Source organism: Cetorhinus maximus, chromosome 10 (assembly GCF_964194155.1).
Source record: "Cetorhinus maximus chromosome 10, sCetMax3.hap1.1, whole genome shotgun sequence".
Taxonomy (NCBI): domain Eukaryota; kingdom Metazoa; phylum Chordata; class Chondrichthyes; order Lamniformes; family Cetorhinidae; genus Cetorhinus; species Cetorhinus maximus.
In genome coordinates, this window is record NC_135888.1 from 12,659,832 (window position 1) to 12,686,438 (window position 26,607).

General features: G+C 41.6%; 1 protein-coding gene across 5 annotated transcripts in view; it reads right to left on the reverse strand.

Annotated features, from left to right (window-relative positions):
- The window catches only part of traf1 (TNF receptor-associated factor 1), a 44,392-nt gene that overhangs the window by 11,292 nt on the left and 6,493 nt on the right, over nucleotides 1-26,607 (reverse strand). For 3 of the 5 annotated variants that reach the window (XM_078549963.1, XM_078549960.1, XM_078549961.1), the window contains exons 2-8: nucleotides 21,068-21,371; nucleotides 20,156-20,240; nucleotides 11,906-12,004; nucleotides 9,581-9,742; nucleotides 8,484-8,561; nucleotides 6,314-6,382; nucleotides 1,285-1,809 (exon numbers count right to left, since the gene is read on the reverse strand). In XM_078549963.1, coding sequence (XP_078406089.1) covers nucleotides 1,285-1,809; nucleotides 6,314-6,382; nucleotides 8,484-8,561; nucleotides 9,581-9,742; nucleotides 11,906-12,004; nucleotides 20,156-20,240; nucleotides 21,068-21,276 — 1,227 coding nt within the window. In that variant the 5' untranslated portion in view covers nucleotides 21,277-21,371. Of the gene's footprint in view, nucleotides 1-1,284; nucleotides 1,810-6,313; nucleotides 6,383-8,483; nucleotides 8,562-9,580; nucleotides 9,743-11,905; nucleotides 12,005-20,155; nucleotides 20,241-21,067; nucleotides 21,372-25,458; nucleotides 25,603-26,607 lie in introns of those variants that run through there. The other 2 variants (XM_078549962.1, XM_078549964.1) reach the window with 2 other exon arrangements.

A 26,607-nucleotide genomic window follows, 5' to 3' on the forward strand; every position in this document is an offset into this window, starting at 1 on the left:
AAAGGATACTATTCTAAAGGTTGTGCAGGAGCAGAAAGACCTGGGTGTATATGTACATAATTCATTAAAGGTGCTAGAACAGATAGAGAGAGCTGTTACTGAAGCTTACATTATTCTAGGCTTCATTAATATTGGCACAGAGTAGAAGAGCAGGGAGATTTTGATGAACTTATACAAGACACTGGTTAGACCTCAGCTGGAGTACTGTGTACAGTTCTGGGTACTACACCATAGGAAGGATATGAGCGCATTGGAGAGAGTGCAGAAGAGGTTTACAAGAATGGTTTCAGGAATGAGACACTTCAGTTATGAGGAAAGATTGGAGAAGTTGGGATTGTTTTCCTTGGACAGCAAAAGGCTAAGAGGAGACTTGATAGAAGTTTTCAAAATCATGAAGAGTCTAGACAGAGTAGACAGGGAGAGACTGTTCCCAATCGTAAACGGATGGAGAACCAGAGGGCATAGTTTTAAAGTGTTTTCCAAAAGGAGCAAATGTGAGGTGAGAAAAAACTTTTTCATACAGCAAGTGGTAAGGGTTTGGAAGGCACTGCCTGGAAATGTGGTGGAGGCGGGTTCAATCGAGGCTTTCAAGAGGACATTGGATGATTATTTAAATGGAAACAATGTGCAGGGTTACGGGGAAAAGGCCAGGGGAATGGCACTAAGTTAAAATGTTCAGAGAGCTGGTGCAGACACGATGGGCCGAATGACCTCATTCTACACCGTAACAATTCTGTGATTCTGTGAACCTGAAACCAGCATCAATTTTAGCAAGTTAACAGAACAAAAGGCGAGGAACACTATAAATCCCAACGTTTCATGTATATTCCATGCAACTATGAATAAGGTTTGAGTTTTTCATAAAATGGTTTACTACTTCCTTGTGTACAAGGAAAACACACAATCACGTAGTGATATTGCCACTGGACTGGTAATCCAGAGACCCAGGGTAATGCTCTGGGGATCTGGGTTTGAATCCCACCACTGTAGATGGTGAAATTTGAATTCAATAAAAATTTGGAATTTAAAGTCTAATGATGACCATGAAACCATTATCGATTGTCGTAAAAACCCATCTGGTTCACTAATGTCCTTTATGGAAGGAAAATCTGTTGTTCTTACTTGGTCTAGCCTACATGTGACTCCAGACCCACAGTAATGTGGTTGACTCTTACATGCCCTCTGAACAGGGGCAATTAGGGTTGGGCAATAAATGCTGGCCTAGCCAGCAACACCCACATCCCATGAACAAATTTTTTAAAAAAGGAAAATAGATTCCATTACCTTACGCTCCAAGGCTTTAATGGCATCCTGGTCAATCTTGCTTTGCCTCTCAAATGCAACCATAGTAGTTTGGGTTTTTTCTACTTCTCGGTTTAAAACAGTCACAATATTTTCAAAAGTCTGAATTTTCCGTTCGAGAGCATCAACTTTACTTTGACACTCTGCCAATGTCTGACCAGAGAATGGTGCTGTCTGCAAATCTGAAATCCTGCAAGAACAGGGAGCTCCTTCAAAATGATCAGTTTCTAAGTCACCGTTTGATTCCACAGCAACCTGGGTGTGCAAAGAGGCTAGGGAACCTTCCGAGAACAAGGACAACACATTCTTCTCTAGCTGTTGGACTTTGAACTGTAGTTCGGCAATCATTGATGGGAGGGCAACTACTGATGCATCATCACTACCGCCATTAGCAATGCTGGGATCTTGCGGGAAGCTGGTTTTCAGAGCGTTGGCAAACTGAAGTACTAACGCAAGATGTGCAACAACTGAAGAGTTTTCGTGATCTTTGAGACGCTCTTTGCCACCCTGTATTGTTTTTAAAAAAGTATAATCAACATAGGCTTAGCTGAAAACTCCAAGTTTAATGAGGCAATATTTAAAGTTGATCACAAGAAGTTTCATTTTACATAGCACTCCTAGTGCTAAACCATCTCAGAACAGTTCATAAAGGGAAATATGTAAACTGACCAGGAAGCAAGATATTTAGGGGGAGCAAAAAAAACCCAAGACACAAAAGGTATTTTAATAAGCAAGGTAAAACCAAGCAAGACAAACTGATTTTGAAATAGAATTCCAGAGGGTAGGGGCATAGTAAAAGCAAACACATTGGGCCTGGATTTTGTGGTTAACGGTGAAGGAACTTGCCGTTCACCTCAAATAAAGATGCCCAAAAAGTTTTAGCTGGCTCAAGAGCACTGATTTTTTCTTTTCCAATATCAATTTGAATTTGTCTCCCTTTACCAGGATCTGCAGTGTCCGTGAACAGGACAAGCAGCAGGAAAGGCGGATCAACTAATCAGATTGAAGAATCCTCACAAGCAGAAAAGCAGAAAGTTAAAAAAGGGAACATAAATTACAGTTAAATCATTGTACAGAAAGTTAATTAAAGATTGGAACATATGTGTTGTAACAATCCTATGATCCTATACATATGGGATTAAAGGAAACTTAATAGAAAAACAAAAAGCTCCAAAATAATTTTAATAGAAAACTGAAATAATTAATTTTGTGGAAATAAGGTTCCACACTTATAAAAAAGTTTTTTATGGCCACAGGTGTGGTTCAGTAGTAGTAATGATTTACGACACTATTAAAAATTCATTTCCCCTGTTTGAGCAAGGCTTTAGCTTTCATTGGTCTTTAGTGTGATGAGTGGGTAATTACCCTAGGTTCACATCTTAACAACAATTTCTACGATCATTCCATCAGCAAGGATTGCAACAGCACATCCTATGGAGGAACAGGGTATCACAAACAGCAACTTCCAGATTTAAGCATTCAATTGTCCAGGTGTGGAGCCCAGAAGTTGCTGTCAGCTTTATCCAGTACTAACAGAAAGCGTCGAGAGCCTCGCTGTTAATACGACAGCAAATTCTGGGTTATTGGTCTTGGATGGTGGAGTAGAAGGAACAATATGAACGAACATACGAAAATACGAATTAGGAGCCAAAGAAGGCCATTTGGCACCATGAGCCTACTCTGCCATTCGATAAAATCATGGCTGATCTGAATGTGGCCTCAACACAACTTTCCTACCTACCTCCTATACCCTTTGACTCCCTTGTTAGTCAAGAATCTATCTGCTTCTGCCTTAAAAATATTCAATGACCATGCCTTTGCTACTACCTGGGAAGAGAGTTCCACGGGCTCCCGACTCCCAGAAAAAAATTCTCATCTCCATCTTAAATGGGAGACCCCTTATTTTTAAATTGTGTCCCCACACAAGGGGAAACAACCTTCCAGCATCCATTCTGTCACATCCTCTCAGGATCTCGTATGTTTCAATAAGATCACCTCTCATTATTCTAAACTTCAATGGATACAGGCCCAACCTTTCCTCATAAGATAACCCCCTCATCCCAGGAATCAGTCAAGTGAACCTTGTCTGAACTGCTTCTATTCAGTTATGTCCTTTCTTAGACAAGGAGACTAAAACGGTACAGAGTACTTCAGAGTCTCACAAATGCCCTGTACAACCGTAGCAAAACATCCCTACTTTTATATTCCATTCCCCTTGCAATAAATGCCAACATTCCATTTGCCTTCTTAATCACTTGCTGCAACTTCATACTAACTCAGACACTCAGATCACTCTGTATCTCAGAGTCCTGCAATCTCTCTCCATTTATATAATATGCTGCTTTTCTATTCTTTATACCAAAGTGGACAAGTTCACACTTTCCCACATTATTCTCAACCGCCAAATTTTTGCCCACTCACTTAACCTATATATATATATATATGTATGCCTTTGCAGACTCATGTCCTCTTCATAACTTACTTTCCTACCTATTTTTGTGACATCAGCAAATTTAGCAACTATACATTTGGTCCCTTCAGCCAAGTCATTGATATAGATTGTAAATAGTTGAGGCCCCAGCATTGATCCCTGTGGCACACCACTCATTACATCCGCTCAACCTGAAAATGACCTATTTATGCCTACTCTTTGCTTCCTGTTGGCTAACCAATCCTCTATCCAGGCTAATATGTTACCCCCATACCATGAGCTCTTATTTTAAGGAGTAATCACCTCTCATTCTTCTAAACAAGCAGCCTTAGAGGTGTGGATTGCAATTTATGGCTGAAGACATTCCAAATAAGGATAAACATCTCGAAATATTGATTTGCTGGGACACAAACAATATGATTGCAAAAGCATCCTCCTCACATAAATCCATTGGAGATGCCAACATTCTGGAAGCTGCTTAGAGATTTCACGTTGTTAGATGTCTTATTCTATTTTGAAAAGATGTTAAATATCAGGGTGTGATGCAGTTTGTCTTTAATTCCATTTTTCTCCCTTCCCAGCTCCATGTTATTATCCTTGATCTTTAACTCATGACATCCTAACAGCTCTCACACGGTGTCTCAGGTGGCTAGTGACCTTCCCCATGCAACACGATACTTAGTTCTGCATTATTTCATACTTGGTGTTATCACGCAAAGGTTTAAATCCAAAAACCAGCTGCAATCTTCCATGGGAGTCAGCCAGACTGAAGTATGAAACAGCAGGAAGGTTGGTCTCACGTTGTACAAAACATTAGAGTCATAGAGTCTTAGATGTCTACAGCACAGAAAAAGGCCCTTCGGCCCATTGAGTCTGCACCAGTCAAACAAGTACCTAACTATTCTAATCCCATTTTCCAGCACTAGGCCCATAGCCTTGTATGCCATGGCATCGCAAATGCACATCCAAATACTTCTTAAATGTTATGAGGGTTTCTGCCTCTACCACCCTTTCAGGCAGTGAGTTCCAGATTCCCACCACCCTCTGGTGAAAAAATTCTTCCTCACATCGCCTCTAAACCTCCTGCCCTTTACCTTAAATCTATACCCCATGGTTATTGATCCCTCCACCAAAGGGAAAAGTTTCTTCCTGTCTGCCCTATCTATGCCCCTGTCGATTTTAAACACCTCAATCATGTCCCCCCTCAATCTCCTCTGCTCCAGGGAAAAATAACTCCAGTCTATCCAATCTCTCCTCATAACTAAAACTCTCCAGCCCAGGCAACATCCTGGTAAATCTCCTTTGCACTCTCTCTCTAGTTGCAATCGCATCCTTCCTATAATGCGGATTCCAGAACTGTATGCAATACCCTAGCTGTGGCTTAACCAGCATTTTATACAGTTCCTGCATAACCTCCATGCTCTTATATTCTATGCCTTGGCTAATAAAGGCAAGTATCCTATATGCCTTCTTAACCACCTTATCTACCTATCCCGCTACCTTAAGGGACCGATGGGCATGCATACCAAGGTCCCTCTGATCCTCGGTATTTCCCAGGGTCCTACCATTCATTCCCGTGCCTTGTTTGTCCTGCCCAAATGCATCACCTCACACTTATCCGGATTAAATTCCATTTGCCACTGATCAGCCCATCTGACCAGCCCGTCTATATCCTCCTCACTATTTACCACCCCGCCAATTTTCGTTTCATTTATATTGTGAAGATCATTGGGACATCAATTTAACTCAACAATTCACTCGAAAAAATAGACATAGGTTATGTGGAGGCTATTCATCTCCGAGGTTAAGTTTCTTCCTTCTCTGGTCTTTTAAGTAAAACATCTGACCAGATTCACATTGTGGGAAGGTCATAAACTGGAAGGAAACTCAGTTTTTAAAGAGTAGCTCTGAAAGTAATTAAGACTTCTGCTTTCAAGTTCACAGAGAATTTGAAAGTGATAGTTCAGATTCTGAGTCTCACCATTGGCTGACTCAGTTACTAGTGTGCAAATCCTTATTACAGTGTAGTCTACATTTCTCATTTAGTTAATCTACTAAAGTTATATGAATTGTAACAAATATTAATCAGTTGTCTCAGTTCCTGACTCAGATCTGCATCTAAATCACAGTCAGAGACATTAATTTCAGAAATCTATTATTATACTAAAAGGTAAAAATCATTTTTAAAATCAAAAAAGATTGAGAATATAGTATAAAAGCAAGATACTGCAGATGCTGGAAACCTGAAACAAAAACAGAAAATACTGGAAAAACTCAGGTCTGGCAGTATCTGTGGAGAGAGAAACAGAGTTAACGTTTCGAGTCCATATTGCCCTTCTTCAGAGCTCTGAAGTTCTGAAGAGTGTTTCCAGCATTTTCTGTTTTTGTTTGAGAATATAGTCTTCAGACCTCATGCAATGCGAGGCAGAATTATCAAATGTACCATTGTTTTCCAATTTGAAAAGTTTCCTTTTAGTCTGAAATCCCAGGTGAGGAACAGGAAAAAGTTTACAAAAGAATTTGGACTATTACACTTCCAACAAAAGAATAAAGCTATTTTTCTAAAAAAAAATGCCCTACCCTGAAATTGCATCCTAATTCTGCAAAACGACAGCTGTCACGGGTTCGGTTTCCTCCAGGAAGACGAGACTGTAAAAAAAAAAGTAATCCACAGATTGCAATTATGTTAATTATAATTTTTTTTACATGAAAATCTATTATTCAGTCATTTGCATTAAAAAAGTAGAAAAAAGTTGAGATTTCCAGGAGCTGACCTTCTCACTGGGGTAAGCACTGTTGCAACAGTTGCAGAGCCAGTCAATGGGCCCTAAAATGTTGCTGCTTACTTCTACCAGCTCTACTAACTGTTTGGAGGAGAGAAGGAAGAATGACTCATTTTGGACCCATGCTAACTTTTTCAGTAAAATTATCAAATGGAAACTGGGTAAATGCCTCCCTGGATGGTAGTTAACGCAACAGGCAAACCTATTACAAGCAGGTCTAAGGAGGAGAGTAGAGACATCAGCAGAGTACTATTTATTTATTTTTATATTAATCTCCACCTCTGCTGAGACCTAATCCTGGAACGATCCAATAGAGCTACTTAGTGACTAAGGAGGGAAATTTGTTTGCATAGCAGTGCTACATAGACTATGTTGGTTCCCCCATAGTGTGGCAGTGCTGTGGGCCGCTATTTGTGTTGCATTTGTCAATGATATTCACTGCTGCCTGCCCCCAGGGAACTGATGTACTGTAGCCCCGGTGTGAACGAATTTCTCCCCCTGAAACTCTCAGATGGTTGGCCTCACAATGCTCTAAAATGAAGATTGGCTAATAGCCATTTAATAATAATTCAGAGTATTTGCTTTTCTGAATGCATTACTGATTCAGCAGAAATAGCATGCAAACTAAGCATTATGTAAATATGTTATAATTTGTAAGTTATAAATTCACCTTAGCAAAGGAGCCTATAATTGAGAACAAGGCAGATTACAATGTTCTAGCTCCTTTAATGGTTACGGCTATCACAAATGGTGCCAATTCCACCAAAGATAGCACCTTTGTCTACAACAACAACGTGCACTGATGGTGCGTTTAGTGTAGTAAAATTTTCCAAAATGCTTCACAGGAGAGTTATTAAACAAAGTTTGACACTGACACATAAAGAGGTGCAAGGGCCAGGTGACCAAAAGCTTGATCAGGGAGGTAGGTTTTAAGGAGCATCTTAAAAATGGAGAGAGAGATAGAGAGGCAGAGAGGTTTAGAGAGAGAGCTCAGAGCTATCAGCCCGAACAGGTGAAGGCATGGTCATTAATGATAGACCACTTAACATCAGGGATATGCAAGAGCCCAGAACTGGAAAAGTGCAGGGTTCTTGGATGGTTGTAGGGCTGGAGGTGGTTTCAGAGGCAAAGCCAGAGAAAGAATTTCAAACAAGGGAGAGAATTTTAAAATTGAGCACAGGGGTGATGGATGAACAGGACTAGGTGCGGCAGCCAAGTTTCGGATGAGCTCAAACTTATGGAGGTACAAGGTGAGAGACCAGCCTGGAGAGCATTGGAATTGTTGAGTCTCGAGGTAACAAAGGCATGGATGAGGGTTTCAGTAGAAGATAAGCTGAGGCGGAGCAGAGATGGACGGGGTTACGGAAGTGGAAGTAGGCAGTCTTGATCCTGGAGAGGATCTGGGGTCGGAAGCTCAGGGTCAAATAGGGTGCCATGGTTGCAAATAATCTGGTGACTAATACCATACTTTATGGAAAACTTTTATACATATAAATAGTACAAGTTATAATGGGGAACAGTAGGGTTAGTTATTTTCTGGAAATTACATTTCCTCCTTCACTCACCACCTCAACCAATATTCTCTCCTTGTCACTGTACGTCAAGACTAATGCTGGGTTATATTCCCATAACAGCTGGTTGCCCTCCAGTATTTCAAAGTGGGCATTCTTAAAACTGGATTGTGATGAAGAGGTGAAACTTATTCTTATTATATAGAAGCACTTTAATGCAGTGATCTCAGGAAAGGAGACATTTCCATTCACCAAGCTTAGATTACACTAAGGCCAATTATAGCATTCCCCTTTTTACCATACTAAAATTATCCAACACCACAGAGCAGGTCCTGGGACCTTCCTGGGCTGTATGGCTCAGTACAATATCTGGTGGATACAAGACAATAAATCACTGGAGGAAGGCATTAAATTGTTCTTAACAGTTCAATTGCAATAAATTAACCAAAGTCTTACCTTTTCTTTGTTTGCTGATTCAATTTTAAATGGTTTCTTCTCTTTAACAGGAGCTTCCTCACAGACATGCTTGTTCTGCTAACCAAAATAAACAAACTGAATGCGAAACAAGTTCTAACACTTAACTGATTAAGTCAAGATGCAAACTGGATAAAATATTCCACTATCTAAGAAAGGAAACTTATTTTTTAAAAATAAAAATATGTTGGATTTTGTTGGAAGAAACTAATAGTTGTTTATTAAGATCTTTCAATGGGAGAGAATATTAAAGCTGAGATGATTTTATGTCGGACCCACTGTAACATGTAACTGATAGTTGCTACAAATCTCTTGCTTTCTTTAATTGTTGGTGTATACAGTAAAGGCTTAAGAACATTAATAAACATTGGTCATGCTGTGACTTGATTATTAGAATACTAATATTTGCTTTTTTAAGAAATAACAAATGAAGGTGCAATGAAAAATAGCATTAGAGATATTCTGCAACTTTGACCAGTTCTTTGTTACAAAAATTCACTTCAGAGACCAGTTGGGCCAAAAGCCTATTTCTACTGTAGACTTGACGTAACTTTAGAGAAGTAAACATCTAGCATTTTGATAGTGCAAATTTCTTAAGAAATCTCCCTCTGAAGACTTTTGACAAGGGTTTCAAAAACTCTTGCTTATTTATGGGCATTAGGAACTCACAATAGAGCGAATGTGCACAAACTATTACACAAGGAATTTATTTGATCATTCTCCCAGCCAATTATGCTCTAATGCATCAGTCCTTCTGCCTCCCTTGAACAGGTGGAACTGTCTGGAAGTTTTTGGAAGCTGGAACACAAAATTCGAACTTTTGAATGTGAAAACAGCAGACTGTCACATGCTACTTTCTCAGGGCCTCCGACACCAGTTAGGAAGGAACAGCCAAGTTATCTGTTCAAATTAGTCACATCAGAGATTTCCAGTACAGAGTAAAAAATTGTTGTTGTCACAGATCTCCATAGAAACATTCAATTGCAGATGTATCAATTATGAAATTCCTATTCTAAAATTACATGAAAATCAGTTCAAGTTGTAATATTATTCTACACCAAGAAATGTTGCCACCCAACCTGCAAATCTTTCATAAACATCTTCACACCACACTGCTGACATTCCGTCATATTGTTTTTACATTCTTTTTCCAAATGATCTGCCAGTTTCTTCCTTAAAACCATCAATCCACAACCTGTACTGCAAGGGATCAGTGAAAATTCACACCGTGTTACATGATCCTAGAAAAGACAAAAGACAAAAAAAACTGATGTCAATATATGAACGTTCCAATTGTGCATTAGAAGCTGAATTTACAGAGAAGCTGAAACATACACAATAGTCAAAATCTAAATCAAAGCCTTAAATAGTTGCTGTTTTTTCAAAGCTATCTTTTAGTCAGAAAAGTGATAATTAATGCACATTATTGCTTAGATTGCAATATAGCATAGTTTACACTTATAAATGTGTTGATACAATAGCTTCCACACTTCCATTAAGGAAGAAGAGGGAGGAAAGGGTGGGAACCCCTATGTAGTAAAATAACAGCTCTCAGCATACCCTTTTTAAAAAAAGGAATTCTGCATTCATTCACAGTTTTCTAATCAGATAGCCATTGGGTTACCCACTACTCAAATCTACCAACTGTGGTTACATTGAATTCAGATTTTGAGTTAAACTTTTTGAAATTTAGGGTCTTTAAGAATGAGCCACAGTAGGCTGAATGACCATCTTCACCTAGTGTAACCCACCAAAGTTGCAGAAACATAGCAATGGATAGGATTTATTTTTCCATCAAATGGTCCTGCTTCGACACTTGACAGCTTAAGTTTAAAGTTTAAACTTTTAAAGCGTCTTTTTGATAGCAGTACTGTGTACTTTATCTCAAAGAAATAACAAATTTATACCACTGCCTTAGCTAACCATCAGCCAAAGATGAAGCAGTGCTTATATCTCCCCACCACATCACAATTCAAAGAGGCAAACAAGTCATGCAAGCCTATGAAAACCAAAGATCTGGGGTTGACAATTTAAGCATATCAACCAAAATTCTTATTATTGCAAGGGTATAAAATCTTTCTGCTCCAATGTCTTGGGCATACACTATTGTGGATCTAGGCCAGCAAAATATGCCCAAGGCAGCAACGTCCACTCTTTGGTAAAATAACCACTGTTTCAGCCACATCAAATCTCAATGCTTTTCTTGATCTATTTAATGACCTAGATTTGGGTATGCAGGGCACAACTTCAAAATTTGCAGGTGACACAAAACTTGGAAGCTTTGTGAACGGTGAGGGGGATAGTGACAGGTTTCAAGAGGGCATGGGCAGGCTGTGGAATAGGCAGAAATGTGGCAGATTGAATTTAATGCAGAGGAGAATTTGGTGATAAAAACAAGGAGACACATTACAAATAAGGATACAATTCTAAAGGGGTGCAGCAACAGAGACCTGGGTTATGTGTGCACAAATAGTTGAAGGTGGTAGGACAAGTTAATAAAGTGGTTAAAAAGGCATATAGGATCCTGGTGTTTCTAAATAGAGCCATAGATTACAAAAGCAAGCAAGTTATGAACCTTTAGAAAACTCTGGTTTGGCCTTAACTGAAGTACTGTGTCCAATTCTAGGCACACAGTTTAGAAAGGATGTGAAGGCATTAGATAGGGTGCAGAACAGTTTTACGAGAATGGTTCCAGGGATGAGGGACTTCAGTTATGTGGATAAATTGGAGAAACAGTGTTCTCCTTGGAGAAGAGAGGAGATTGGAGAAGTATCCAAAATCATGATGGGTCCAAACGAGAGTAGAGAAAACGATCCCATTGGCGGAATGGCTATGAACCAGTGGACACCAATTTAAGGCAAATGCCCAAAGAACCAATGGCAACAGGAGGATACTTTTTTTTACACGGCAAGTGGTTAGCATCTGAAATGCACTCCTTGAGATGTGGTGGAAATAGATTTATTTGGGCTTTCAAAAGGGAATTGATAAGCACCTGAAGAGAAATCATTTGCAAGGCTATGGGGAAAGGACACAGGAGTGGGACTAACTGAGTTGCTCTTGCAGAGAGCTGACATGGAAATGATTGGCTGAATGGCCTCCTTCTGTACTGCAACTGGTTGATGATTCTATAAATTTAAACCTGATTTCACACAAAGTGATCCGCACACTGAATGTCCTTGTAAGTGAGGTATCGGAGATTAAAGTCTTTGAACGATAGGACTGTAGAGTCTTTAAGAATGAGCCACAGTAGGCTGAATGACCATCTTCACCTAGTGTAACCCACCAAAGTTGCAGAAACATAGCAATGGAAAGGATTTATTTTTCCATCAAATGGTCCTGCTTCGACACATGACAGCTTCCTTAAATCTTAAGATTGGAAACTTTTCACCAATTGATCAACCCACCTCATAGTTCTTCATTATGCTTTTCCAGGTACATCCAGGATTGATACAATGTACTTTCAAATCTAAGATCTCCTTAGATACTGCAGCATCACTGAAAATCTAAAAAAAATACAGTTAATAGATTATAGTTCATCAAAGTAAAAGCCTAAGACTCCCTAATCAGATTTCAGAAGTCAAATAAGGATACTTGGAATGTTCTTCCATATCAGCTCTCAAAGTCTTGCGGATTACAAATAAGTTATTTTATTCATAGAGTCCACCTCATATGATCACGTTGGTTTACCTCTGCCGGTTAAAAGTCCCTTTGATTAAAAACAGTTGCTTCTTTTTCTGAGAAGAAAGGGCATTTAAAACTGTAAGTGTCAATGGTTCTACTATCTTTACCCCCGGAAAGGTAAACCTATTCCCTTGAACTTATTGCTAGCTTAGAAATTTCTTTTAGTTGAGTTCTAAGTATTGAAGGAATATAGCCTCAGACTAGGCCCTCATAAAAAGTCCTCTCTTCCAGGAGTCTCCAAGTTAACAAAGTTATCTTAGGATGGGACATACATTGAGGCATGTCTTAGTAGACCAACCTCTTTGAAAGTTTGCCAATACCAGCCCTTAGGAGTCTAACTCAGGCTCCTAGAGTTGTGGGTCCTCGAGATAATATATACTTAAGACGACAACCCCTTGTATGCTTCATTATTACATGTCTTTTATTGAAGCCAATTATAGGTTACAGCTTATACAAAAGGATTATAGATACTAACTAAGGCTAATCATAACATGTCAATAAAACTTTAATAATTCAAGCAATTTTTGAATCCACTGCAGACAGCAACGTTATTGGATAGTCAAACAAGTAATAATTAAAGATTCCACAAATCCAATATGGTTATATTAGATTTTAACGTGCCTGTGTCTCAAAACCCAGGGAGGGGGAATTCAACAAAGAAACTTGACACCTTTGTGTCCAAAGGTGGTTGACTGCTGACTGACTTGTCTCAGCTAATAGCGTATATTTTAAAAGTCAATTTAGCTGAGATTAAAAAAAATGGCTGACTGGCTTCTTCTAACTATGGGCGGAATTTTCCATGCCCACTGGCGTCAGGTGTGATTGGTGGCGTCAGTGGACAATATGGCACGATCAGTTTTACGACAGTGGGAAACCAAGGGAAGTGGCCACACATTCATGAAACTTGTATAAAGTGACCATTCCTCTGCAACTGAGACAGTTCAGGCACAGCCACATTGATATGATTAGGGTTGGGCTCCTAACTTATCTGCCCACTCAAGCAATGCAGAGACATCAAAGTGCCACCAAGTGCTCCAGAGCCTTCCCCCCATCCCCCCGACACAGCCTGCAAATTCACGAGCATTTTAGTGGACCAGAACAGTTGGACGACTGCGCACGTTGTACAATCTCCTCGCTAAAGCTGGCCACGTAGCAGTCACTGCTGGAGGCGCTCACAGCCCCTTGCAATGTCAGCATCCTAGATTGGACCAGTCTCCTCCATGGTTCAAGCTAACTGGACAGCCTTGCAGCGCACTAATCTCTGGCCATCCAAGTGGTGACCTGCACTCTCTGGGAAACGTTAAGGGGCCATCACACAGGACAGGTTCTTATACACCCATGCTAACCACATGTCTCTCTCTTTCATCCTGCAGGAGTAGAATATCAAGATCATGGAACCTGGTGAACTAGCTGTATGCCTGATGGCCTACAGAGTGCAAAGATGACAGAGGAGAGAGGGACTGAGATTCCTGGCTGCACAGAGGCAGGAGCGCCAACCTCAGGAGGAAGGGGTGGCTGGGGCTCCTGCACATGCCACCCAAGAGCCACAGCAAGCTATTGCAGGCTGGTGCCTAGCGACACCCAGGGTCTATAGACGCCGCCTTTCATTCCTGCAGATGACCGAGAACCAATGTCGCCGTAGACTGCGCATGTCTAGGGAACTGGTCAGTCACATCTGCCAGCTACTGCAGGATTTCGGCATCTCCTGCCAGTGGCAGTGAAAGTGACCTTGCCACTCAATTTTTATGCCAGTGGCTCCTTTCAGGGCTCCACAGGTGACCTCCATGGGATCTCACAAGCCTCCACCCACAAATGCATCCATGAGGTCACAGATGCCACCTTTGCAAGGGCACACAACTTTGTGCATTTCGGCCAAGGTCAGGACAGCGAGGATGCAAGGGCCATTGGATTTGCCCTGATCTCGGGATTCCCACAGGTGCAGAGTGCGATCAACTGCACTCATGTGGCACTCAGATCTCCATTGCAACACACAATGGACTACATCAACTGCAAGGGGTACCATTCGCTGAATGTGCAGCTGGTATGCCACCATCAGAAATGCATCCTGCAGGTATGTGCATGGTTTTCAGGGAGTGTGCATGACACCTACATCCTCAGTTGGTCACAGATCCCTGGAGTCTTCCAGAGTTTACAGAAGCTGCAGGGATGGCTCCTCAGGGACACGGGTTACCCGCAGAGGGCGTGGCGATGACACCCATGCGATGGGCTCAGACTGCAACAGAGCGACGGTATATCGAGGCTCATGCTGCAGCTCACAACTTGGTGGAGCAGACCATCGGGATGAGGTTCTGGTGCCTGGACCGATTTGGCGGAGTGCAGCAATACAGTCCGCAGAGGGTGTCACGCATCATCATCGTCGGCTGTGCCCTTTACAACCTGGTGCTCCAACAGGGACACGAGCTGGCTGAGGAGGAGATGGAGGAGCTGCCCGTCTCCTCCAATGAGGAGGATGCTGACTGGGATGGGGATGAGGAGGTCCTCAGAGGCAACGATGACGGGGATGAGGCCCCCGCACTGGCTAGATGGGTCAGGCATGCTCAGGAGGCCCACATAGCTGCTAGATTTGTGGAGGATGACGACAACATGCAGGGGGGTGACTCCATAGTTCCTCACATTGCATCTGTGAACGTTTGACTCTAGGATGTCTTACGGCAGCGTGAATATCCTGTGAAAATGCTTCTGTCATGGAGACGCAGTGGAAGCCCTAATAGTCGCTCGATCGCAGGAGGATGATGATGACATGCAGTGAGGACACTCCATAAAACTTCACACAACCTCTGAGAATGTCTGACTCCTGTCTGGCAGAGTACAGATCGCTTGCGCTCTGTGATCAGGGTCATATCATAGAGACGCAGTCATGAAACTTTAGAAGCATCTGTCCCCTTGTCCGCCTTCAGCACCTGAACCCTTCAGGAGCCGGAGCACAGCTCCGCCATAAGTAGTCACAGCATAAGTGGTCACAGATGCTGAAGAAGTGGGGCAAGCCCCTCCTTAAAAGGTGCTGAGAGCACACGAAGAGAATGAGAGAACTCTGTGGCGCCTGCCCACTACATTCTGGCAGCAATGGCAAGCACTGCCGAGGTGCAGGCATCAATAATGTTTCCAGGGAGTAAGAGGCTGGACCATCACTGTGGTTTGAAGGCTGCACAGAGCACAGGGAAGAGGCCCTGGACTGAGACACCTGCCTTTATCTTGTGCAGAAAGGTTTCACATCTGAGTGACAAGAACACTGCTCATCAGAACAAGAAGCCACAGGCAGGGAGACATTCTTGGGAGTTTATTGATAATAGTGAACAGTATGTACAAGTGATTAACACCTGTGCCCAGGCTGTGACTGATATCCGCAGAGACCAATTGGGAAATAGCGCACTTGATCAGTGGGTTTGAGTAGAAGAACAGAGTGTGTTCATAGAACGACTGATGGATCGATGGGAGCAGAAAGGTTCACTCTATGCTCGCTGACTGTAAAAGATGCCGTTTGTATGCTACTACACCTGTGGGAAACCTTTTCACTGTATTTGCTGCAATGTACATGTTTATATTTACCGGGGAAAATAAACTAATTCTTCTTCACCCGGTGTGGAGGGGGGCCAAGAGGGAGGAGGACCTCCTCTTGAACCTACTCCTGGGCCTGGCCAAGTTAGCCATTAACAGGTCCAGGCAGCGGGCGATTGAGGGGGTCGTCCGACCCGACTGTCTGCCCCTGTTCCGCGGCTACGTTCACAGCTGGGTGTCCCTGGAGAGGGAGCACGCCGTGTCTGCCGGCACCGTCGAGGCCTTCCGTGCCCGATGGGCACTGCGGGGTCTGGGGTGCTTTATAGACCCCCCTTAATCACATTTTGGTTTGATGTTTGTAAGTTTCCTTTAAAATTTATCTTTGGTTTTACAGTTCCCTAATTTAGGGGCTGTGTTTGTTTTGTCCCTGATTTTGTTAATTTAGTTTATTTAGTTGACTCCAAAAGAGTTAATTCTTCTGAACTTTCCTAACCCTGTCTCTACGCCTTGGTACTCCCCGGACATCCACAGCGGAGGTGGAGGCAGCCTGCTGACTGCGACACCCTGTCTGTGATGACTTTGGCAGTCGTCCTCTGGAGGGCCAAGATTTGGAGTGCTCAGCCTGTTTTCAGGGTCATGCTGTGTGGCAGTGGCACCCTCCTTGGCCTTGGAGCTGGAGCTACTGAGGTCACAGGAACAGGAGAATCCGATGGGCTGGACACTCTCCGGGTCACCTGGATGGATGGGCCCGGAGTGTGCACCTGCCGATCCTCCTCCCTATGGGTGCCCGAGGGCCCCTGGCTGACTCCGTGAGCAGAAAGGGTAGCTGGATTAAGATTGAACTGCCTGGAACTCCTCTCGGGTACACACTGTTGGAGGCCAACTATGGCATCAGCGATGGAGTTGAGCCCGCATAGCAGTGCAGGAGCGGTCTTGGATCAAGGTCTCCATACCGGCTGCCAGCCTACCAGTGTTGACTTCAATGCATTGGCATGCTGGTGCTATCACCTCAGACTGAAGGTGGATGTACAATCTGAGGAGTGCAGCGGATATCCCTTCCTCACATTCCCGAGCTTACCTTTGCAGCTCAAGCATCTGTAACATGACCGAGTCCAGAAGCTCGTCATCTGACTCAGACTCAGCAAAGTTCTGGCCTCCAGCAGTCCTCTGAGTGCCGGAAGGCTGGGAAGTCCCTGCCTCCACCTGCTGTGGATCGGACGGTGCAATGTGCTCACCAGATTGTGATCCCGGGTCCATTCTAAAGCTAGATACAACCGAGGTGTATGTCTCTGTGCTGGTGAAGGGTATGGGTGAGTGCTGTGACAGGACTTCAGGGAGAGTACCTCCAGATTCCTCTGCAAAGTTCTCATCGGGACTTGGTTGGAGGCCCTGGGTCGTGGTCTCCGTCAGCTGTTTGGCAGATGTGCCTGTGAAAGCAAGGAGAGATAATTAGTGCATGGCAGTAGCCTGTGAAACAGGACACATCACTCACAGCACAGTTGTCTGATGGTTGTTGTACTGTTGGACCCTCACTTGGTAGAGCACCACTGGCCGTACTCTCAGCACAGGGCCAGTTCCTTGCTGGCCAGCTGGATGGCTCTGTTTTCAACGAAGACCTTGATTTCGGGCATTCCGCCACTGGTCTGCAGCCTCTCACTCTTGTTGTGTACCAGCTTGTCCTGCATGAACAGAGATGGAGAAAGTGTAAACAGGACGCCTGCTAGGCCAGATGATAAGTATGCCTGGCCTGTGTGGGTGGGGATGGGATGAGGTGAGTGTGAATGGTAATGTCCCTTGGACTGACAGTGAATGAGGGCCCTATGGATGTGCGATGGGTTTGGGAGTGTGAGAGTTGAGAGTGATGAGAAGAGTGACTTACCCTGGCGGAACAGAGGAGATCATTCATCTTCTTGCAACACTGGGTAGCTGTCCTCTTCTGAAGGGTGTTGGCACTGACCACCACCTCCCAAGTCGGGTTAGAGCTGTTGCTGCCCATCCGGCAGCCAGAGTTGGGTTAGGGAACATCCCGGTGGGCCTCCAAAGCATCCAAAAGGCGTCTGAGGGGTGCGTCACAGAACCTGGGGGCTGCAATCTTCTTCAGTTTCAGAGCCATGTCTTCTGTGCAGCAGTGGTGGTCTGGAAGCACTGAGATGTGTTCATGTGGCTGAACTTTAAATATGGTGCCCGGTGAGGTGATGGCGGGCAGGCAAATGAGAGCCTGCCTGCCATAGAAATGGTGTGTTTCCTTGGAGTACATAAATAATCCGGCGGGTTTGGGGTGATATGGTGTGAAAACACGCCAGAGCGGCTGGGGGGGGGGTTTAAAACGTCGTTTTACCCGCTCTCTACTGCACTTAGTGCAAATCTGGGAAAATTCCACCCTACATGTCTGTTTGAGTAAGTTCAGTAGAGTTAAAAACAAGCTGTGATTGTGTATTGTTTTGGTGAGAAACATCACCTTATCTAACAGTGAACTCGATTCATGTTTTAATTTATAAAGTTTCAAACTCTAAACAGGCAGCTGGCTAATCTGGCTGCTTCCCAATTTTCACAGTCTGAAGAACATTGTGTTTACTTTATGCATATTGGCAACAATTCAAATTAGCAGCCATTTTTATGTCACGCTGGCATTGTTATAGTGTTAATTTTGAATTAATACCTTAAAATTTTAAGTTCCTCATCAGATGTGAGTTCTTTAACACAGGAAACAACAATTAAAGTACAGAATAATTTATGCTTAAATATTATGAGAACACACATTTGTGCAATATTGCTTCAACATCACAAAAAAGCTATTAAACAGGAAATAAGGTTTAAAGAATACAATATTCAAGTTGATTGATAAGTAAAGCCTTACTATACAACTTACATTAACAGAGGGGATTTCTGTAATAAACCAACCCACAATTTTGGCATAAACCCAATTTACTAGAAGAGACAGACTTAACATACAAATCTTTAATTTTACAGAAGTTATGCAGAGGTCTGAGCACTTCACACATCTGGGCTAAAAAGCAAAAGGGTAGAATTTCCATTTTGGGCACAATCAAAAATTGCCTTCGAAATTGTGACGTTTAGGCTACGGTTAAAAATCAATTGCATAATCACAAACATAAACCCTTCCACGACCCAGCACAACTGGGCGGCATGAAAGAATGTAATTGTTTATCTTTTTCTCTTTGATTTAAAAAGTATTTAAGAGCTGTAATCTGCTTTAGTTGTATTAATATAGCTGAAAATTAGCTTATCAGCAAAAGTAAGCATTTTTACTTGGAGCGTCCAGTACTCCACCTTTAAGCAACCAGATGTAAAATTATTTGAAATGACTTAACAAAAATTATGCTAAACCATCTACTATTATCATCGATGTACGTCATTCGGTTTCTTAGTAAATAAAATAATTTTTCATACTGGGGCGGGGGTGGCTAGTTTTGTGGGCAGGGCCTTTTCTAGGGGGAACAGAATCTTGAACTAGTGTTATTTAAGAATCCACCTCTAAGAGTTCAGGAAAGAGTCTAGTCATAAATAAATTTCCTGTTTGAATTGAGTGGTGCAAGAATTCTTAGCAAAGTAGTCACAATGTGTCTGGCCTTTATGAAGAACTGTTAGCACACATCAATGTGAAACGGAAATCTACTCAATGGAAATTTCTTGTCGTAATAAGGGGGTAACTTGTGGGAAGTGTGAAGGTCTCAACTACAACCTCCACCACATCACCCTGGTCACATTTTGACATGAGTATGTGTCACTTCTAAAATGTGATTTATCCTTATAAGTATGGATTTAAATTTTAACATTAAGAATTCTAAGAAACTTGACTAAATTACGTTAAAACATTAAAATCTGCACAAAGTTTCATTCTCAGTCTGTTTTTTTAATATAACCTATATGTTGCAGGTTTGTGCCTGCAATTGGCCTACAGAGCTCTCCAGCATAGCAATAGCTTGAGGTTATGCTTAAATTACATTAATTACTATATATGCAGTAATATAGTAGTCAGTTAATCTTTGTTTCCATCTGACATCCAAACAGATATTCAACTTTGCCTAAAAGTCATTAAAAAGAAACACAGAATACATGACTAAAATGTTCATCACCCCTCCAGCTATACATTACTCTGAAAGCTTTTCATCCTTCTAGTCAGAAATTGGTTCTGACATATTTGTGGGGAAAAAAGTTACGAGGAAAAGATAGGGTGGAATCCAAATGCCAAAACATTACTAAGATGTTAACAGTGTCCCAAAGCAGCATCAGAAGTAGAATGTAGAAATAAAAACAGAAAATGCTGGAAATAAGTCAATATAGAACATTCATCATGTGTAATAAAATAACATCGCATACCAGTGAATAAATTTAAGATCACAAAATTATTCCATTTATTTTTATATTCTCTATTAAAACTGCTAAGCTTTAATTTTATTGGATGCCTTTCACTATAAAAGAAAATAATCACATACCTTTCCCAAGCCCAAAATGCTATCTTCATTTATACTCTGAGGTTCATCTTCCTTACATTTTTGGCAGATTGGAGTTTTATTGTATCTGTTCAAAAACAGTAAAATACTTCAATATCTGCAGTAAGCAGGTTAGAGCTGAAGTACAATAACTAGCGTGAAAGAGAAACATAATTCCCCTTAAATTTCTGTAATTATATCACTTCATGAATTTTAAATAAGGCAGTGTGCAGAAGCCACTGAATGGTTTTACTAAAACTAAGCTTGTGTTCACAAAACTGCATACAGTATTTTCAACAAAATTAGAGTAATATGAACTACATACATATCTCTCCCTCAACTTGAAAGAGCACAAAAAAATTTAGATGTTTCTCTTCAGCAAACTCTTGTGCTGTCTACAAAGGGTTAATTAAAGTACTATTCAACTTCATGTACAAAGCAATACGAGCAGCTCAGAAAAATGCATCACTTTAAATCTATGCACAAATCCAACATCTAGAAATTACATTATAATGTAGTAAACAAAGGACAGCAATTTAACTTTGTAATATTCTGATTTGTAATGTTCTACAAGGTAGCTAAAAGCAACATTTTTAAAGTTACAGCAAAGATAAAAATGCAATGCATTAGAGGCAGTTTGAAATGTTCAACAAACTTTTATTCCTCTCCCCTTTGTCAACTTATAATGTAACGCCACAATTACCCAGCATCTCAATAAGGTGAATGCGACAGAAGAGATAACTTTTCTGTCCAAAATGCTATTGATCCACTTTTTTAAACAAATAGTAACCCACGATAGCAAAACAAATACTGGTTTTCTTTTTAAAGACATAGCTTTGTTTTCTCTGCACGATTATTTTTAGCTGAATACAAGAGTTATTTAAAAAGACTGCAATCAATGTAGGAACGTCTTACTTGACAATCCACTCGACACATGCCCAGCAGTACCGATGTCCACACAATGTTTGGTATGCTTTCTTCAAGATGTTTTTACAAAAGCTGCACAGGTATTTCCCATCCGGTACATCATCACAAATATTTTGTGGAAAGCCAGAAGGTAATTCATTTTCATCGGGTGAAGAAGGCAGACCATTGCACACAAATCCATTGGGCTCTTGTGCCATTTAAAACTGCTCGTAAATCCAAGGTTTCCTCTCAAAAATGTTTGAAGGTTTCTCTTTGTGTGGACACACAGAGTCACAGATGAGAACAAGTCAAGCTGAAAGGAGGAAATAAAAGGTTTTCACCCAGAAGTAAACTTTATAGTTCAGCTGTGGATTAAAAAAAAATCCAAGATGACAAATCTGGAAATTCTTAATGATTCTGTAACACACCTACACTAACCAAATTGACACGGTTACCAGTAAATGTTATTTGGCTTGTCAGAGAGTACAGAAATTTCTATTTTAACTTAATCACAGAATAAGAAAATTAATGCACAATCATTTATTGAACTCAAGACTGGGTCAATGGAACAACCAACACAGCAAATTTGCATCCTTATCATGACACTGCTGGAGTTGAATTTCTTGTTTAATAAAATAATACTTATGTTACTTACAAACCCATTTATATCAACCTTTCTTTTAATTTCAATTGATAAACTGAAAAGGTGAGGATATTTCAACATTCTCAGTGTTGTCACCAATGTAGTATAATGGTGAGCAAATTACATTTTCATGCAGTGTTCATTTAGGCTGAGTGAAACATCCATTTGTGTAGTTACAGATTTTGTTCATCCAAACATGGAACAATTTACTTTGAGCTTTACAGCATTGACTCTTTGTCACTGATTAGGTTCTGGTTTATAAATTTCTTCATGGGCACACCACTTTTACCTTTGCAGCTCCCTCAAGCCTGTGTCCTCCAACTCTAGCTTCTTGGACAGCTCTTTGCTCCACCCTATTATTATTGACAGGGCTCTATAGTGTGGAGATCTTTCTCCCAAATCATCCACCTTGCAATTTCCATCCCTGCCTTAATAGCCTTCTCAAAAAAGCTTACTTTTTCAACCATGCTTTTGATCCTAATTCTACCACTGCTTGACACCAGTAGTTGTTTACTAACTATAAATGTGCAAAGTAGTGGTTACCAGCAGGTGGGCACAGTTGTTAGTGAAAAGTCTCAATTTCCTGACAATCATCCTTTATTCCTCCTCCCAGAATGCCAAGTATATGGAATTCCAATTGCCCCAACATTTTAGACATACAAGAACACAGCACAAAATCTCCAACTAATGGAAAACAAAAAAAGGCAAAAAATAGTTCTGAAAATGCTTCAAATCTTCACAGTGGAACAGCACAGGCTGTCACTCTCCAGTCCCTGTTTTCACCTAAATTGCTCCACAATTTCCTCAACATTTCACAGATGATATATAAGTCGATAGAGTAGAACCATAGAACACTACAGCACAGAAAACAGGCCATTTGGCCCTTCTAGTCTGTGCCGAAATATTATTCCACTTGTCCCATTGACCTGCACCTAGTCCATAACCCTCCAGACCTCTCCCATCCATGTATCTATCCAATTTATTCTAAAACTTAAGAGTGAGCCCGCATTTACCACGTCAGATGGTAGCTCGTTCCACACTCTCACCACTCTCTGAGTGAAGAAGTTCCCCCTAATGTTCCCCCTAAACCTTTCCCCTTTCACCCTAAAGCCATGTCCTCTCGTGTTTATCTCCTAATCTAAGTGGAAAGAGCCTACTCGCATTTACTCTGTCTATAGCCCTCATAATTTTGTAAACTTCTATCAAATCTCCCCTCATTCTTCCATGCTCCAAGGAATAAAGTCCTAACCTATTTAATCTTTCCCTGTAACTTAACTCCTTAAGAGCCGGCAACATCCTAGTAAATCTTCTCTGCACTCTCTCAATCTTACTGATATCCTTCCTGTAGTTAGGCGACCAGAGCTGCACACAATACTCCAAAGTTGGCCTCACCAATGTCTTATACAACCTCACCATAACATCCCAACTGAAAATATTGTACCCCAAAGATCATATCGAACTAAATTTTGCATTTAAGCACAATGGTATAAACATATTTATTAAAATAAAAACACAATTATGGGCTGGATTTAATGCAGCCTGTCGCAATGGGAACATGATGCCCGGGCCTACTTAATCGTAGGAAAGGCTGTGTGTCAGTCGCCCAGCAGCAGCAAAACCTTCCCAGTTAAGTCGGAATGCGAAAGGGGCTGATGCAGGATTCCTGGCCATTGCTGGCGTAACGTCATTAATGAGCCAATTCATGCCCATTATCCCTGAGCCCACCGTAACCTATGGGAGCCGCACGGCTTTCCCGTGTCCTCAGAAGGCAGCTGAGCAAACCTTGTTGGGTTTGTCAGCGACCTCCTGAGGGAGTCCCTTGTAGCCTGATTGAGGGACCATGCATCGGAAAGGTGGGGTGCTGAAAGCCACTACCTGCCCTTGCTCCCCAATTCTGAGACCCCACCCCACCTTCGTTCACCTTTGGTCTAGGGTCCTATGATGATCCTGGGCCTCTGGTGGGTGCATTGCCACCAGCTGCCACTCCTCCTGCTCACGGCAATGGATAGCTGCTGGCCTCTGATTGGCTGGCAGCTCTCAGCAGGCAGGGTTTCTGCCACTAGGGACCCCAATTGTAGTGGAGGCCTGAAGGGCACTTGATTCTGTCGGGCCTTTCCCACTGAACTGATGGGGGTTCCCCACCGGTTCTCCAACCAGTGGGTAAGATCCCCAACAGCCTGGTAATCCCATCCATGTTACCGTAATAGTTTTGTAATATTATCAGTTGAAATGCCAGAAATTAATGGGCGTTTGCTGCATCTCTGTGTCAAATATATAACTTATGGATTCAACATTCTTTTTGTTTTCCCCCAGTTTCCTTCCCTCCCTCCTGATAGTGTTGACTGCTTGCTCAGTTCCAGATCCATGGGCAGCAACCACTCTTCATTATCCTGCCAATCATCCATTTCTCATGTGTAAATTTAGTTAGTGAGTGCTGGCAGGCTATTCAACCAGCAGGAATTGCTGGACAGAGACAGCACTGGAAATGTTGGCTGCTATTTCCCCTCCCCAAGCTAGAGATGTTGAGAGCTCAAACTGCAGTGCCCTTAATGCCAACCTAGCCAACTCAGCATTGACTGGGTATCAAATCCAAGACAGTCCTCTAATGTATGGTTTAGCTACTGATTGTGGGAACTGCTGAATTCTCATGGCAACATGGTTCTAACATCATGGAGTAAGATCAGTGTACTCACTGATTTGCAAACAGGAACAATGCAAAAAGGTTCCCCTAAAACCACCACAAAAACCACTACCTGCATACAGTTTACAGAAATTAGTGTGTCAAGCAGTCGGTTCAAAGAAGCTGTTTGGTCTGGAAGCCTACCATGACAGGGACAATCAGCTTAACATGCCCACATACGTACGTATTATTAAGATATGATATATGATATGGTATGAGTGGCTGTGTAGCTAGACAGAAAACTGGACTAAGGAATGGCAAAGACAAGATAACAGGAACAAGGTTTCAAACTGGCTGTGAGGTTTAAGATTAAAAATGAGAGTTGTAAACTTTATACATCCTTTTTTTGGCAGAACACAATGGAACAGGACCACATAGCCCTAGTTTTGTGAGCTAATATATAACACTTCACAAAAAAATATTCATACAAGGAATTTTACTTTAATTCTAAAAGGAAAAAAGTCCCCATTGATGCTCCGTATGAATAGAAATACTGAATTTAAAGTGGAGTGCAGTTCTCCACTGTGGACACAAAACCTAAAAAAAAAAACTGAAAACTAGCACAGAAACTCCCAACTTCCGTAGAAAGTCATAGTTTCATCCAAACCCTCCTTCCTCTCTCACAAACTAATAATTTTGATGACTAAAGGTAACAAAAACTCTACAGCTTTTACAGTATTAAAAATATGAATTAAAAATAATAAATTAATTATAATTAATAAATTATTTTTGAAATGTTTACGGAAAGGGAATGGAATGACAAAGTAGCTCAGCATACTGCCCTTTTGTTTTGCTTGATTCAAGCCCAAGGATGGGAGAAAAACTCTTCTCTGATGGTTAAGAGTCTACTTGTTTAAAATGTAACTCAGCTTATAAACAATATAAAGTTGTGTGTTACCAGAAAGATGACTTAACAACACTTGTTCATTTTATCCTCAATTGTTTTTTCAGCCTCAAAAGAAGATCTGCTTAGGCCAAGTGTGTTCTACTTTCACCAGTAATGTTTTTCCTTAGGAATTATAGCACATGACTTTATAACAATGTCAAAGTACTTGGTGGAGCAATTAGTAAACTTACCATATCCATGTTTGGGACTTAAGGCTCAAACTCGATCATGCTGATGGGATTAAATTGACTCTTATCTTCTGAACAGGTTATAAGTGAACAGAAACAAAAATACCTGGAAAAACTCAGCAGGTCCGACAGCATCTGCGGAGAGGAATACAGTCAACGTTTCGAGTCCGCATGACCCTTCAACAGAACAACAGATCTGGATTATGAATAATATATCAAGGTAAGCCACTGAGCAGACTAAGTGGCCTACTCAAGTGTCACAAAGGTAGCTGAGCGTTATTACAAAGCCATGCTTTCTGTCTAGACTGAAGTTTAGGGCTAGTTGCCAAGTAATCTTTATAGCATGCATTCAAATGAAAAAGGAATTGATTCGGAGACTCTATAACATCTAAAAGAAAATGCAGCGAAGTTTGCCCAGTCCCTCAAATCATAGAATGATGACAGAATTTTCACCACTATTGTGATGACATGGGATAAATGGTACTGCATTGCCAAGGCCCTTCATTCATTTGTTGTCTTTTCAAAATTGCACCAATTAACAAGTATTTCAGTTGTAGAACATATTAATGCCCACTCTAAGCACATGTAATTTGTTTTTAAATCATCTTAAATCCCTCTCCCCGGTCAACTCCAACAAGAGCAAGGAGCTCATTCACTACTTTCGCACAAAGATAGAGACCAACCAAACAGCAGCCTCTGACACATCTCTCCCTTCCACTAGCCCACCTGGCCAACTTCCTCCAATGCTGTTCCTTACCCTAGCCCTAAAATTACATCTTTCAATAGTTTCTGCCCCACATTCCTTGCAAACTACCGACCCACCTCCAACCTCCCTTTACTCTCCAAAGTCCTTGAATGTATTGTTACCTCTCATCCTCCTCAAATGATCACTGTCCACTCCCATCTTTCCTGGAACCCTTTGAATCCCTCCAATCAGGTTTCCACTCCTACCACAGCACTGAAAGCTTTTACCAAAGTCACAAATGACATCCCATATGACTATGACAAAGGTTAACTTTCTCTCCTTGTCCTTCTCAACCTGTCTGCAGCCTTTGGCATGGTTGACCACACCATCCTCTGCCAACTCCTCTCCACTGTTGTCCAGTTTGTTGGGACTGCTCTCACCTGGTTCCATTCTTGTCACTTGCAATG